General features: G+C 45.9%; 1 protein-coding gene across 1 annotated transcript; it reads right to left on the bottom strand.

The window, feature by feature from the left end:
• Positions 1-3,268: 3,268 nt before the first annotated feature.
• On the bottom strand, positions 3,269-15,577 carry lsm14aa (LSM14A mRNA processing body assembly factor a). Its single transcript, XM_083974563.1, has 9 exons — positions 15,216-15,577; positions 12,611-12,774; positions 11,673-11,835; positions 10,633-11,001; positions 7,653-7,856; positions 6,216-6,414; positions 6,040-6,078; positions 4,972-5,212; positions 3,269-3,793 (listed from the first exon to the last, which is right to left on the bottom strand). The coding sequence occupies exons 1-9, from the start codon at positions 15,337-15,339 to the stop codon at positions 3,770-3,772; spliced, it is 1,527 nt and encodes a 508-aa protein (XP_083830689.1). The 5' UTR covers positions 15,340-15,577; the 3' UTR covers positions 3,269-3,769.
• Positions 15,578-16,024: the final 447 nt, after the last annotated feature.

The raw sequence follows: 16,024 nt of genomic DNA, 5'->3' as shown, positions 1-16,024 counted from the left end.
TTATTTAAACTCTTCACACTGTGACTGAACAACAGGTCTGAGGTCAGTTTCCTTGTTCCTGCAGCAGCTCAGGACTCACCTGACAGGTTTAGATACAGGTGATAACAGGTGTAAACAGGTGTTAACAGGTGTAGTAATGAGACAGAGACTCGGTCTTAATGAACAACTCTTTATTATTATTTGCTCTTAATAAAAAGCTCGGCTGACTGAGGCCCGAGGACGACGCCGTGCTGCGTTCAAAGACACACAGAGAGAGAGTTTAAAGGGGAGCAGATGACGCCTCCTTGGCCCCGCCCACTTCACTTCCCCTCCCCCCCCCCCCCCCTGTTACGTTATTGCATCATCATCATCATCATCAACAACGAAGCTGCCTGTGGTGGTTCAGCGGCGAGCGGCGAGCACGGCGTCCTGTAGTGTCGCGTGTTCTTCTACAACACCGGTCAAACCCTGACGAGAGGAACTAAAGAGCTTCTTTAAATATGCAGACCCCCCCCCCCCCCCCCCCCACAGACTCTCTGAGTAGCCCCGCCCCCCCAGACTCTCCGAGTAGCCCCGCCCATCAGACTCTCCGAGTAGCCCCGCCCCCTCCCACATCCGTCCAGACCGGTCTCAGCTGCCTCCGACCCTCCACCAGGTCCCTGAACGCCTCATCACTCCGTCCTCTCACCGGGCTGCAGGCGAGGCGTTCAGGGACGTCGGGAAATCTCAGTCTCAGTCTCAGCTGCTCTTTTACACCAGGTGAGTTCAGATCAGATCAAATCTGTTTTTTTGAAAATGTACAAATGAAATTAAACATTAAAAGGACCTGGACCCTCTGGTCCTGGTTCTGGACTTGGTTTAACTCGGTGGAAGTGAAGCAGAAAGCTCATCAGAGATCAATCAGAGTGATTGATTCAGGGTGTGAGCAGAAGTAAAAAACACGTTTATAACTCAATAACTTTGATTCTTTATTGATTTGAACAGAGAAGATTTAAACTTTGACTCTGTGCGTCGGTGCAGCTGGATGACATCATCATCACCGTGCGTTTCCTGAGCGCTCACACTGAGACTTTCAAAATAAAAGCCCGGGCCACTACAGATTCATTTAAGCGGACGAAGGTGTTTCTGTCTGAACGAGCTGTTAAAGGATCAATAACCCCGAACAGCAGCTCAACAACTTAATGGCAAAATGAAACTCTACGTTTCTGCCAGAACACGCGGGCTCCTCGGCGGCCAGACCGGTCCGGACCAGTTCAGACCCCCCCCCCCCCCCCCCCCCTCCAATACAAGAGAACATGACTAAATAAACTACGGTGCTACACCCGGACAGAGAGCTCGGTGTCAGTGCCTGATCCGTACGCGGAACAAGATCTGTTCCAGATGCTTCTGCGCATGCGCCAGCAATGCTAACTGTTAGCCTAGCAGCAATGCTAACTGCTAGCCTAGCAGCAATGCTAACTGCTAGCCTAGCAGTAGAGCAGCTAAAAGTCGCTGTAGCGCTGTTAAAACGTCACTTTATTCATTTTAAATATTTTTTAATGTGAGAAAGTCACAGTTTAGAGTCCTGATCTGTGGTCAGTTCGGCTCATCTCAGAGGCAGCAGCGGCCGGCTGAGGGGATCGAACCTGTGATCGACCGGTCACCCAGACGTCGTCATGCCGGTGGAGAAAGGAGCAGATTAATTTATGGTCTCATTGATTAGTTTGTGTAAATGAAAAGTGAAGCTTCAGGAGGAGCTGGTCAGAGGAGCAGAAATCACCACATTTACATCAATAAATAAATGTTTTACAACTAACTGATCGGTCACATTACATTTAATTTAATCAGAAATAGAACAGAGGGGAATTCGTTGCGACGTGCTTGTGTTTTTCCTCAAAGAACGTCTCTGTTTTCATGCATATCCGCGTTGTCTGCCGTAAACTTAAAGAAGGGGGGAAGTGCAGAAGCGTCTGGATTCGGGTTCGGATCGGGCACTGACACTCGGTCTTCTAGTCTTTTATTGTGAAGGAGCAGCTGACATCACTTCCTGTGCAGCGCTGAGGGAGAGGGGGGGTGAGGTGGGACCAGGTGGGACCAGGTGAGACCAGTCAGCTTTCTAAACGAGTGTGTGATGAAGCAGCTCCAGAAACGACGACACGAACAAACGGAAGAGTTTTTTTTTTTTCTATAAAAAAAAAAAAAGCGCGAGTGAAGATTTAACACGTGGGACTTCCTGTTCTACGTCTGCATCCAATCAGAGATGCTCACTTCCTCTTCTCTTTGTTCTTTTCAACATGACAGATTTTAAACGTAGGAGACCTGGTGGTGCGTTCAGGGGCCAAAACCAAAACTCATTCAGTTCAGAAACAAACCCGTTGGATGCAGACATAAAGGAAATCCTGTCAACGAGCTGCGTTCATTGATTACTGATTAACGACTCAATCATTTCTCTTTCTGTCAATTAAATTATTATCTTAAATGTAAAAAGTGTCCAGGTCTGAGCTTCGTGTTGACGTTAAATCTTCCTCAGCGCCTCCATCCGACTCAATGATCAAAGTGTGATGAAGAACCCTAACCCTACACTACAGAGAGAGAGAAGAGCCGATCAGAGCCGATCGCTCTCAACAAACGTCAGGAAACGGAAATAACCAACGTCATTAAAGGGATAGTTCACCCAAAATTCAAAAAATTCATTCATTATCTCCTACTCCCCCTCATGTGGACTAAGGGCTGGGAGAAGTTTCAGAGTCCTCCGTGGCTTCTCTGAGTTACAGGGGGTCTCGGCGTAGCAGTGCATGTCCATATGACGGTTGCAAATGGATACCAACTGTCTTCGTAACAAAAAGACACACCAAAAAACATCCAAATACCTCCATGCTGCTCGTCTGTAATAGAATAGGAATAGAAATTGTCCCGAAAAAAATTAAATAAGTCTAAATTTCAAGCTTGTTAGAAGCTCTTCTTCCCGGTTCGTCAAATTTGGACGAAGAGGGACATTACATACGAGCAGCATGGAGGTATCTGGATGTTTTTTGGTGTGTCTTTTTGTTACGAAGACAGTTGGTATCCATTTGCAACCGTCATATGGACATGCACTGCTACGCCGAGACCCCCTGTAACTCAGAGAAGCCACGGAGGACTCTGAAACTTCTCGGGTGAGTAGATAATGAGTGAAACTTCAATCTTGGGTGAACTATCCCTTTAAACGTCTCGTCTGGAGGAAACAGGGAGCTGCAGGTGAGAGCACTGAGACGGGAGGGGGCGGGGCTAGAGGTTGTGTATGGGCGGGGCTAGAGGCAGTGAAGGGGGCGGGGCTAAATGTGTTGGAGGGGGCGGGGCGACAAGATAACGGATCAACGTCTATGACATCATAGAAAAATACATGTTAGAAAGGTGAAGAGCTGTTTGGTGCCGAGTTAGAGACTTAGAGGATAAACCGACCCCCCCTCCCCCTCCCTCACCCCCCCACCCCCCTCCCCCCCAGGTAAAGCTACGTCAGTGACATCACAGGGACTCGTGTGGACGACCCAGCTAAACAAAATATTATCAGCGGTTTAGGAACAGAAATGTTTCTTCTCTTCTTTTCAGTGGTTTATTCTGTGATAAACTGCAGCGTCATCATCCTTGTTGTTGTTGTTGTTGTTGTGTTGTAGTTTGTTGTTGTAGTTGTTTCCACCGTTGACAGATATGGAAAGTTAAGTTGCGTTCGAAGCCGTCGACCCCCCCTCCCAGTGCTGGTGACAAATATACAACTATTGGACAATCTTCATTATTTTTAGTTGACAAAACAAACTGTGTGGAAGCAGCTCCACTACGCCGCCACCTTGTTGTCCTTCTGAAACAAACAAAGAAATAAACTCTGATTATTTTCAGGCTTTGACATTTAAAAAAAAAAAAAAATCTGATTCAGCAGGTTGAGAGACTTTCAATAAACTTTATCGACTTCCTGTGGACATGGCCCTTACAGAAAAAACACAGGAACTTCACGAATCATGTGGTTTTGGCCCAATTTTATGTGAATTTGAAAGTGGGTTCACATGGGAATTCACATAAAATTGGGTCAAAACCGAATGATTCACATGTGCAAAATTTGGCACATGTGAATAATTCGGTTTTGGCCCAATTTTATGTGAATTCCCATGTGAACCCACTTTCCACATGTGTAGAGCATGTAAAGCACATGTGTAAAACATGTTACCACATGTGGAAAATGGGTTCACATATGGGAATTCACATAAAACTGGGCCAAAACCACGTGATTCACATGTGCCAAATTTTTCACATGTGAAGTTCCTGTGTTTTTCCTGTGTCTCGTCTTACCAGTGTTTAGGCACGTTACTTCGAAAAAGTAATTATCTAGGAGAAATCTACTGATGAAATGAAGTAAAATAAATAAAAACCTTAAAGTGGATTTTGTACAATTTCTTTCCTCTGGACTGAAAGATACTAATGAGTAATGAGTGTGAGCTTTTACTAGGTAGATTGTTATGTAAGTTGTGTTTTGAAAGTACTTAATTGTTGCCCCTTTTTTTGGCTTTTAGGTTGCCTTTAACATTGCCTTTAACATCTGGCCAGGGACAACGGAGGAAAACTAGCCTTGTTGGCTAACTCTGGCCCACTTACAGTTTTTATTTTAACTCTGTTGATTAGTGGTGCACTGTCCCTATGAAATAAACTAATAAATTAAATGAAAAATAATAGGGCCCGCTAAAAAAAAAAGCCAGGCAAAAAATAAATAAATAAATCCGGCACAAGAAAAAAAAAAAAAGGCCAGATTTTTTCTCTTACACCTGGCTCTATTTTTTTTTTTTTTTTTAGCTGTCCCTAATACTCCTTCATAGAAAGAAGACGTGATAAAGAAGCAAAAAGCCCAAAACCTCTAAATTGATCAGTGCCTGAAACAACAGAGTTTCTGCCTGTAGTAGGTGTGTTATTATGTAGTGACGGGACGTTTCATTCTACTCGTTACTTCTTTAACACCTCGTTACTATATAAAGTATCTGCGTCTCTCACCCTGTATGCTGATAGGTCGGCGAACTCCCGTCCGGCCTGGTTTCCTCTGTACCCCCCCCTGAAGCCGCCGCCCCCCTGCGGCGGTCCGAAGGAGCCCCGGCTTTGGGAACGCCCCCGGCCTCCACGGAAACCCATCCCGCCGCGTCCACGGTAACCGCCGCGGCCCCGGCCCTGGCGCAGAGGGATGCCGAAGGTCTCGGCGTTCATCCTCCGCTCCTCGGCCCAGGTCTGCCTCCGCTCCCTAAAGGAACAATACAACAACAACACTTATCTACTGACCTCGGACCTCCTTCTGCTGTGGGTTAAAGTTTAATACGTTTATTTGTATCAAGGGATACGCCAACATCTTTTTTTTTTCGTGTCTTGCCTCACTCCCGAGTCCATGACCAGCAGATAGACACCATCCTTTCCACTGTGCGTGAAGTAACAAGGGAGATAGAGCCGTATCGCCGTAATTAGCTTAGCTCAAACACTGGAAGTGTATAGGTAGTGTTAGCCTGCCTCCACCTAAAGTCGCTAATTAGCTTAGCTCAAACACTGGAAGTGTATAGGTAGTGTTAGCCTGCCTCCACCTAAAGTCGCTAATTAGCTTAGCTCAAACACTGGAAGTGGAGGCAGGCTAACACTACCTATACACTTCCAGTGTTTGAGCTAAGCTAATTAGCGACTTTAGGTAGGAGGCAGGCTAACACTACCTATACACTTCCAGTGTTTGAGCTAAGCTAATTACGGCGATACGGCTCTATCTCCCTTGTTACTGCACACACAGTCGAAAGGATGGTGTCTATCTGCTGGTCATGGACTCGGGAGTGAGGCAAGACACGAAAAAAAAAATGTTGGCGTATCCCTTTAATTCGCTGGTATTGAAACTGCATTTTCAAGTCTAAAATGCTCAGTTATGGCGTGGATTAGCAATTTTGCTCCTGAAATGCCTTGTAGCAGAGCCCACACACTAAATTGACATGTTAATAATTTAAAAAAGGGCATTTTTGGTTTAGGGGGTCTTTAAACGTCACAAACACCAGACACTGAGTCTGAGTGGTGAGGCGTCACATGACCGACACTCACCGAGGGAAACCAGTAATTCCTGACTTGTCCTGGAGTTTCCTGAAAAACAAGAAGGAGAAGGATGAGGAGGAGGAGGAGGAGGAGGAGAAGAAGACATTGTGAGTGTCATGGCGGCCATGATGGCGGCTGTCATGGTGGCCATGATGGCGGCTGTCATGGTGGCCCCTCCCACCCACCTGGTGTCGTCACAGGAGATGTTGTCGAAGAAGGACTTGGACTTGTCGTAGTAGCAGTTGGGTCCCAGCGGGTCGCCGCCCCCTCCCCCCCCCTCCTCCTCCGCGTTGCCCTCGCTGTTCTGAGTCTCCACGCCGGAGTCGCCCTTGTCCTCGCCGTTCACCGCCGTCTTCTCAGACTTCTCCTTCTCCGTCTTCTCGTCTGACAGAGAGGGAGACCGCCCGGTCAGTGGTTTCCATGGTGATACACTATAAACTAATTACAGATTCTCTTGGAGCGATTGATGTCAGATTATTAGATTAAATAATTCTACAACACTATGAATGTGTAAAATAAAATATAGTCAGAATAATTACACCACTAATTATGAAAACAAAATATTTAAAGTATTATTAATAAAGGACCAATTATTGATCCTTCAGAGGAAACGTTGGAAGTTTTTTTTATCCATTTTTTTTTTTTAAAACAAGTAATGGTGACATCCCTTCTAAAGCCAGTGGTTCTCAAACTCTTTCTTGAATTTTTACCACTTTTTTTCTAGAGTTTTTAAACTTTTTTTATTTTTTATTTACCACTTTTTAGAAATTTTACCAATTTGTTTTCTAGAAAACGTTCTAGAAAAGACATTTTTACCACTTTTCAGAACTTTTTTTTGAAATTTTACTAGTTTCTTCTAGAATTTTTAAAAAACTTTGACAATTTTTACCACTTTTTTCTAGAAAATGTTTAACTTTACTTTTTTTTTTAAAGCAGAAGTGAGTGATATATTTGTGTTAATATAAGTCTTAAATAGTTATATCTTCCGACAGCAATCACTTACATAGTCACTCTGCTCTGCTCTGAGTCGAGGAGAAAACATTTATCGTATCCTACAGTTTTTATCCAATGAGGAGAGAGAACGGCATGCAGGGCTGTGTGTGCAGCCAAGGAACGCCGTGAATGTGGTGACGTAGGGACGAGGACTGTTATGGTGCGTTCAAGGCAACTCGTAACTGGTGTTTTTCCGACCTAAAGTCGTACCAGTTCGATCTGGTACGAGTTCACGGGTCAGAAGTTACAAGTGGCCGTTATAGTGACTTTCACCGGTAAAACAGGTCGGAGAAACACGAGTGGGTTGCCTGAAACGCTACAAAGTCGTAAGTTGTGACTTGAAGCTGTAATTTACGATTTCAAAAGCCTGCCTGGAACGCAGCATTAGCGAAAACGACCGGATCACTCACTTCTGCTTTAATTAAAGAAATCTTACCACTTTTTTCTAGAAATTTCTCTACAATATTTCCACAAATTCACGCCATTGGCCCTAATTTAAACGTACAATTGTCCAATGAGGGTCTGTGGTCTAATTTGTGTCAGTTTAAGGTCCTTGATGTAAAAACGTTTGAGACCCGCTGCTCTAAACAGTTACACCAGCTGGCAGCATCCCATAACAACCAACCAACCTTTGAGTTTCAGTTTGCTCTGGAACTCGCGGTCGATCTCCTCCTTGTTGAACTGGGCGTTGGCGCTCTCGAAGTCAAAGTCCTTCTCGAACTTCATGGGTCCGTCCCTGCGAACGTTGAAGCGTCCTCGGCCACGGTGCCCGCCGCCCCGGCCGCCGCGCCGGTTGGATGGCGCTCCGGCCGCCGCCGCCACCGCCGCCGCCGCTGCAGAGTCAGAGGAGGAGAAGAAGAAGAGAAGAGGCGGCGTCAGTGGGCCGAGCCAAACGAGAGGCAACAGGCGGAGAACAGAACAAAAACAGAACAAAAACAGCCAAAAAAAAACAAAAAGCAAACATGGGCGACAGATGGGGTGGGCGTTGCCAAGGACCTCACGATACGATACGATACGCATCACGATACTCGAGTCACGATACGATATGATATTGCGATATCCACATTTTGCGATATATTGCGATATTCTACATAGTTCACTGAAAAATGTAAAAGGCATTATCAGGGTTCCTACAGCTTAAGCCAAGTTAAATTTAAGACTTTTTAAGACATTTTTAAAGCCACTTGAAATGAAATTTAAGACCAAAATAAACAGAAATGCAGAAAAAAAAAGGAAAAAAAAAAAAAAACACCACATCAACTACATAGGGTTAGGGACAATTTGACCCACTTTCCTATGTGGTCCAAGGTAAAGTGACTGCTACATGAACATTGGATTGTGTCTCTTTCCAGCTGTCCTTTCAAAATAAATGCAGAAAAAGTCCAGAAAAAACAAAAACACTGACTCGGGAGCTGGTGGCGGTGAGAATTTTAGCGTTGACGGCCGCCACTAACTTCTCTATGTCGGAATGTTACCAATTATTTTGAGATTTGAGACTAATTACAACCATAAAATACCACTTACCATGTGTTAACATTTTTAAGACTTTTGAAAAATGGATTTAAGACATTTTAATGCCAATTAAGGCCTTGTTGTTTTTAGATGAATGAATTCAATGCCTTTTAAGACTTTTTAAGGATCCGTAAGAACCCTGATTATGCATCTTAAAATCCGAGTTGTATGTACATCAGATGATAGTGATAATTTATGGGACAAACTGAGTCAAAACAAACAATGTAATTCTAATGATCCATGCCATTTTATTGTAACTATACAAGTGCAAGTTACAACAACATATCTGCATGAACAACAACACGCTGTCTGAGGCAGCAGCACAGTGACACCTCGCAGAGCAGAGGAGCAGAAGTCGTACTGGATTTACATCTGAAACATGATTTATTACTTGAAAAAAATCTAAATATCGATATTCAAATTCTGAATATCGATATCGTATCGCGATACAAAATACAGCGATATTTTGCCGTATCGATATGTTTGCCCACCCCCAGCGACAGACGATGAGGTAACCGGACGACGATGGTGATGATGCAGTGATGGACGGACGGCGGCGCTCTGCCCGAGGCCACGCCCCCGTTGACATGACGACAGCAGGCCACGCCCCCGTTGACATGACGACAGCAGGCCACGCCCCCGTTGACATGGCGACAGCATGTCAACCTGAGCTGTGTTGGACACGTTCAACTAGCAGAGTAAACACATGACAGGAGGAGGCCGGGCCGAGCGGACGGGATGAGGGGGCGGAGCCAGGGCATGCAGAGTCTGGAGGATGATGGACAGCCAATGGGGGCGGGGGGATCGGGTGGGGGAGGAGTCAACGGCGAGGGGGCGGGGTCAACCTGCGGGGCGTTTACTGGCCTCCCTGGCGTCCGCTCGGACCGGCTCGCTCTCCGGTTTGGGGACTTTCTGGACGTCGGTGCCTGGAACATCAGAGGCTTTTAGTCTCCATGACAACGGGACCATCCGCCCACCTCCCACACCGCTGGAGCTACCGTTACCGTGGAGTTACATCTCCATCTCTGCCTCCGGGTGGCGCCCACGCCGCAGCACCGCGAGCTGCGTTTCCATCGCAGGTTATTTCTAATATTTCTATCTGCAGGCGTCTCATTGTTGTAACGGGTCCTAATTATATACGACTTCTTTATTATATTCACCTTTCTTAGATTGTTTCTGTATATTGACATTTAGTCGATGGATTCCTATGTATGGTATTTATACGCCTTGGAATAAACTTGTATATGTGTATTTCATGGAATGATTGTCAGACTGTTAAGTCTACTGAAGCACCTGATGACAATCAACCTGACGAAGCAACAGGCCAAACGCGTTGTTCGCTGCTTTCAATCTTTGTTAAAGCAGTACTAAAGAACTTTCAGTTGTGGTTGAGTTTGGCGGCGCCTGTGGACCAAAGCGGTAGTGTTTTGCCTGAAGGAAGACTCCATTTCCCATGAATACTAGCGTGAAGCCCTGTAAATATCCTGCATTAAAATTAACAGAAGACATCAAAACTAAGTTTCTGTTTCCAGTGGATCATTTCAAAGTGAAAACACAAACATAATCCATTGCTAAAGTGTCGTTTTGCCTGTTCCCTCCTTGTTGTGACTCGCAAAAGTGAAAGTGAAAGTAAAGTGAGAGCAGGGTTCCTACCATGCTCCTCAAAGCTGCTTAGTGCCAGAGAAAGAGATACAGACCATAATGATACAGACCCCCTCAGACCACGACAGAGGTGTCATTCAACTTGTTGTAAGTCGATGTATCATCACAAAAGTTATGAAAATATTTTATGAAGGTTGAAAAGTTACTTAGTGCTGCTTTAATAAATACATTTGTCAATCTGCTCTAGTGTGCTCTGGGAGGTTGTTTCTTTTGCCTGTGTCAGTGCAAATCTCACGTGAGATTTGCACTGACACAGGAAGAGCACTAAACTGAGACACTGGGAGCTTTTGTTACAAACAAGCTTGAAATAGAGACTTATTTAATTTTCTTCAGGACAATTTCTCATGTTGGACCAGAACCAGTTCTGTGTGGAGGCTTCACCAGACCGACAGGTTGTGTGTTAAGCGGTAACTCTGCGGCGTGCTGCTCTCTCACCTGAGAGTCTGAACACGGAGTGGGGGGGTCTGTCTCCCTGGGTGTTGGGGGGTGCACCCCAGCCTCCCCCCCCCCTCGCTGTCTCCCCCCTCCGAGGGTCCACACCACCCCCACCACCGCCGCCGCCAGCGCCTCCGTCCTGGTGGTGCTGCAGCTTCTGGACGCTCGGCCCAACGCCGCCGCCTACACCGCTGACGCCGGGGGGGGCGGTGCGGCCGTGGGCGGGGCTACGGCGGCCCAGGCCGGGGGCGGGCGCCGTGGCGACGGCGGTCGGGGCCGACGGAGCGGCCGCCGCCGCCGCAGCCGCCTGGATGACCTGGTCCAGGGTGGGGCTCTTCCTCAGGGGGTCGAGGCCAGGGCTGCTGCGACCTGAGTTACCATGGAGACGGGACAGGTCAACACGTTACCATGGAGACGGGACAGGTCAACACGTTACCATGGGGACGGGACAGATGCATCTTCAACACACACCTTATAACTGTCATGTTCCCATCCAATTATCTGAAGATCAATAAACATTAATGTGAATAAACTGGTTCCAATGTGTTTCCATCTCAGAGCTTTAAAGGGATAGTAGCATTTTTTTTAAAGTGTGGTTGTATGATCTCCAAATAGCCCCTAAGTACTTTAATTGCAGTAGAAGACTCTCTGCACTCCTCCCGTTAGCAACGCCAGCCCATAATAGCCCTGCCCAGAGATTTACAACATACAGTGTTGTGAACAGACCTAAAGAAACGGCCTATTTTCACGGCCTAAAAGAGGTTTTACCTGGAAAAAATTCCCCGTTCAATTGTTCACTATAATATAATTTTTTCCAGCAGGAAAAACACAGTTTTTATTTGGACCTAACCAACTCACGTATCCCTCCGCCCAGGGTTAGCGCCCGCCGATCAGCAGTTGGTTAGGTCCAAATAAAAACTGTGTTTTTCCTGAACTTTGAAGGGCTGGAAAAAATTATATTATAGCGAACAATGGAAGTCACAGAGACACTGAACCCTTGGATATCATGCTGCACACACACACACACACACAGTTCTTACCGACGCCGACGGGTCCGAACTGCGGCGACACCAGGGGGCTGGAGGAGCTGAACTGGTTGTACGGCGCCGGCACCGGGGCCCGGTTGAAGAGACCGTAGGAGCCAGCGGACTGGAACGGGGTCGGAGCGGCAGCAGAGGACGAGGAGCTGGAGCTCATGGACGACTGGGGGGGGGGGGGGGGGGAGGAGAGGAGAGAGGAGGAGAGGAGGAGGAGGAGGAGGAGAGAGGAGGGAGAGAACACTTGGTTAGAGCTCTAACATGTTGACTAGAGATGCACCGATTGCAAAATTCTTGGCCGATACCGAGGAGGTCTGACCTGCCAAAACCAGTTTTTCCGATGCCGATTTTCTATCTAAGAAATAATTATAATCATACAACAGACACCATATTTGTTTGGCTTGAGTGTCCTTTCCCAAATGTAATACAAGGACCCCTCTCCCAGACAACATTTTGCTTATATAACTGCAATTAAAACCACAACTAGTGGTAGGATATATGATGCTACATAACCCCCTTTTCAAGAATAATACATCACAAATAAGAAATAGGCACTGGACAACATCGGTCACACAAGCTTATTGTCCTCACCCTCATTCCCACTTTCTCTTAGGACTCTTTATGGACACAAATCACCTATTTAAACCAGTAAAAAGTTCAAATATATATAGCTACACTACAGACCACTATATCATTGTAATATTTGTTCCTGTTTAGTTCTTTTTGGCCAGTAGGTGGCCTCGTAGAGCACCTGAAGCCCCAAGAAGCTTTGCCCTGAGTGAACCAATTTGATGAAAAGCCTCAATGCTTCATGAGGCTTCATCTGGACATCACTAGATACAACGTTTCCAGTTGAGTTTATTGTGGACAGTAACACTGTGTGTGTGTGTGTGTGTGTGTGTGTGTGTGTGTGTGTGTGTGTGTGTGTGTGTGGTGGTTACCTGGACGATGGCCGGGTCTTGCGGCAGCGAGCATGTGGGCTTGGGCGGCTCACACACCGTCAGGTCCTTGATGTCGCTGCCTCTGAAGATGATGTACTCAAAGGTGTCATCTCGGGGGGGGATGGGTCTGTCGGTGGGCCGGTCCTCGGTGCCGAAGGAACGGACTGGGGGGGGGGGGGGGGGGAGAGGAGGAGGACAACCGGGTCAGAACCAGAGGTCAGAGGTCGACTCACCGGACCAAACAGCTGCAATGTTACTGTTAGTTTAAGCTGAGACACTACAGGTGAATCGAGTAAAACTAACAGATTTCACCATGAAACTTCCCAAGTTTATCACTCACATTAAGACAAATATTTTTTGTATTACAAGTTTTGTCAAATTTTAGGTTTGAATATGTAAATGAGGCCATATCTAATTAAATATGCGCTAATTTGCATATATTTCCAGATTTCCAGAGGAGGATTGTGGATATCTCTTTTTATCACTCTGTAAATGAGAAAATACTGTCACCAGCCCTTTAAAACATCTAATGTCTCCATGTTTTTAGTAATAAAATGTTGTATAAATGAGGCTGTGGATGATATATCAACAATCCCCTCTGTAAAAACCTTCAGAATATAGAAAGGGATCAAAGTGGAAGGTTTGGTGTTGGGGGGACACGTGGAGCAGAGTGAAAACCTGCAGCAGCTTCACCTCAACTGATTGAATATGTGACATCACTTCCTGATGTGTTGTATTTTAACTCCAACCGACTTCACTACAGATCATATTTATCAATATTGATCAATACATTTTAACTCAGAGGCCACAGCCCCCACACAGATACACAAAGTACGATCCTCACTCTTGTTTTGTCAGTTTCTTTTGTCCTTTGTTTTAAAAGACTGTGGCCATCGTTTTATTTTTATTCTGTTTTATACTAATAATATTAACATTACAATCTTTCCACCTGCTCACACCTGTCCAGGGACTAGAACAGGTGGGAAATTACCAGATGCTGCTAAAAACCTGCCTCATAACATCTTTTCTTGTTCCTACAAGATTAATGTTTCTTTGTGCACTGTCCCTGCTTTAAATAAAGAAATAATTTAATAGATTCCTCTCCTCAATTCACACTCATCGATCTGCCATTTATTGGATTTTTACATGAACTGCAGGTGAGTCTGTTGGCAGCGATGCACTGGTGTAAATACTGATGCCTCTATGTATTTATTAGTATTATATGTATCTGTTGTAGCTGCTATGTGAGATTTCACTGTGTCTGAACTTCTGCTGCAAAACAAACTGCACTTCAGGGAAATTAAATATTTTACAATCAAATCTAATCTGTAAACTATCGATCCTGGATCAGATATTATAACCTGATGATGATGATGACTACACACACACACACACAAGCAGCCGCTACGCCGCGTCATAATCTGTTGTTGTTGAACAGGTGAGTCGAGTGCGCACTCGGTGACGTCACGGGTCGAGTCTGCAGGTGACCTGTTACCTGTCCCCTGCACCAACACGTCACCGCTTTATTTCTCCTATGGCTTTATAGTGAGCAGCACCGTTAAAAAAAATAATAATAAATACAATGCATTAACATATACAGCCCATAGTAAGCAGTGCACCATGGTACCGTTAGCTCGCTAGCTCGGGCTAACCCTAACCTAACCCACAGAGATTATTAACGTTAATCTGCGCACAAACATGTCTAATCTGAGCCGGACTGAGTCTGCTGCAGGCCGGCCTCCTCCCCTCCGAGCCCCGGCCTCTCCGCGCTCCGTGCGGCCGCCGTAGGGCCGCTCTGAGCCGGACTGACGCATCTCTCCGAGCCGCTGTTAGCCTGTTAGCATGTTAGCTCCGGCTGTTAGCCAGCGCGTCATGCTGCGTTCGAGGCACCTCGGAACACGGGAATTTCCAACCTCCGATTTAAAAAAAAAAGAAAAAAGGAAAGTGCGATCAAACGCCACCTCATGTTTGTCGGACCCATAGACTGTAAGGTCGGACCCCCCCACTCGGGAAAGTTGGAGAATAAAATCCCCCCCAAAATTATCCGAGAATCAATCTGCACCCGCGGTAAAACATGAATTAAAATGCCACAACACATTAAAACGTTATGAATTATCCCATATTTACTAACGGTTACAGATTAGCCTACCTACTGATGTTGTGGAACACAGTAAATTAATGTTTGATTAACGATTCATGATGTTTAAATGTTTCTTTCTTTCTTTTCTTTTTTTTTTAAATTGTGTGTTTTGTGCCGTTTGTGAAGGGACTTTGAATGAAAAGTTGTTGAGGTTGTTTTGTCGTGGTTTATTTATCTCGAACGCTTTGAGGTCGAGAGGGTTCAAGAATTCCGAGTTGTCACGAAGGCAGCATTAGCATCTTAGCTCATGCTCTCGAAGCTAACGTTATTAATTTGTTTTGAATCAAACCTGAGCGCTGATAAACGTGGATAAACTCTCTCCACCGGCTACAGAGTCATTTTTTAAACCGTGTTAATCAGATAAAACATATAACGGTTTAACCCAGCTGCTGTGTGTCTGTCCGCCGCCACCGGGGCTCAAGCAGCGGCAGCAGCGGCGGCAGCAGCCCCGGGAAGCGGCGTCACCTTTGGCCAGGGCCACCGTGGAGTTCTCGGTGTCGATGGTGTAGAGGATGCCCTCATAGCGGATCTCGGCCTTCGAGATGAGGCTGATCTTGCTGCCCAGGTAGGGAGTTCCTCCGCCGCTCATGGTGCCCGTCGGTCTGCTCTCCTCTGCTCCTCTCCGGCCGGGAAACGACTCGACTGGACTGGACCCAAACGGACCGAGCTGCCGACGGAAGAACCGGGGCTAAAAAACACTACAACAACGTCTCAGGTGGTTCTGGTGGTTCGGCTGCTGCTTCGTGCTACTGGCTGCTGCCTGCGGTTCGTTGTGCGCCGCTACAACAACATGGCCTCCTCCTCCTCCATCCGAGGGCTGTGAGCGCGGGGGCCGACGGGAACTCGTAATCTCGCGAGGTTTCGATCGAGTCCTGTGGTCTAGATCCATGGCAGCATAGAAGAGAAAACACAACAGAAGAGACTGTTTTTGAAACTCAGTGGAGGAAGTAGGCTAATGCACATTCTGTGAAAATGACATATTGAAACCACGGACCATATCTTCTCTATTGTTTTTAATTATTTGATTTATATACAGTGTCATGCAAATGTTTTGTTAATGTGAACAGTTATATATTTACAGATGACACATTCCCTTTACATATATTTTTTCTATTTTAATCTTTTACATTCTCCAAATGACAGAAAAGGAAACAGGCTCACAGCAAAGGCTTCAACTCAAAGTCAAACTTTATGTCTTTTGGAGATAATTTCATCTTCCACTGGATGAACTGTTCACATTAACAGACATTTGGACCATTTCACCAATAAAGTTT

The sequence above is a fragment of the Trachurus trachurus genome, assembly GCF_905171665.1.
Source record: "Trachurus trachurus genome assembly, chromosome: 6".
Classification (NCBI taxonomy): Eukaryota; Metazoa; Chordata; class Actinopteri; order Carangiformes; family Carangidae; genus Trachurus; species Trachurus trachurus.
Note: the sequence above shows the minus strand (reverse complement) of the source record. Positions and strands in the feature narration are given on the sequence as shown.

What these genes read in the sequence shown, in the direction of transcription:
- lsm14aa (XM_083974563.1), bottom strand. Translation starts at nt 15,339, where the DNA reads ATGAGCGGCGGAGGAACTCCCTACCTGGGCAGCAAGATCAGCCTCATC. An exon ending in AAGACCCGGCCATCGTCCAG is followed by an intron (nt 11,836 to 12,610) that starts GTAACCACCACA and finishes CCCCCCCCCCAG; the next exon opens with TCGTCCATGAGCTCCAGCTC. An exon ending in CCGACCTATCAGCATACAGG is followed by an intron (nt 3,794 to 4,971) that starts GTGAGAGACGCA and finishes TGTTTGTTTCAG; the next exon opens with AAGGACAACAAGGTGGCGGC.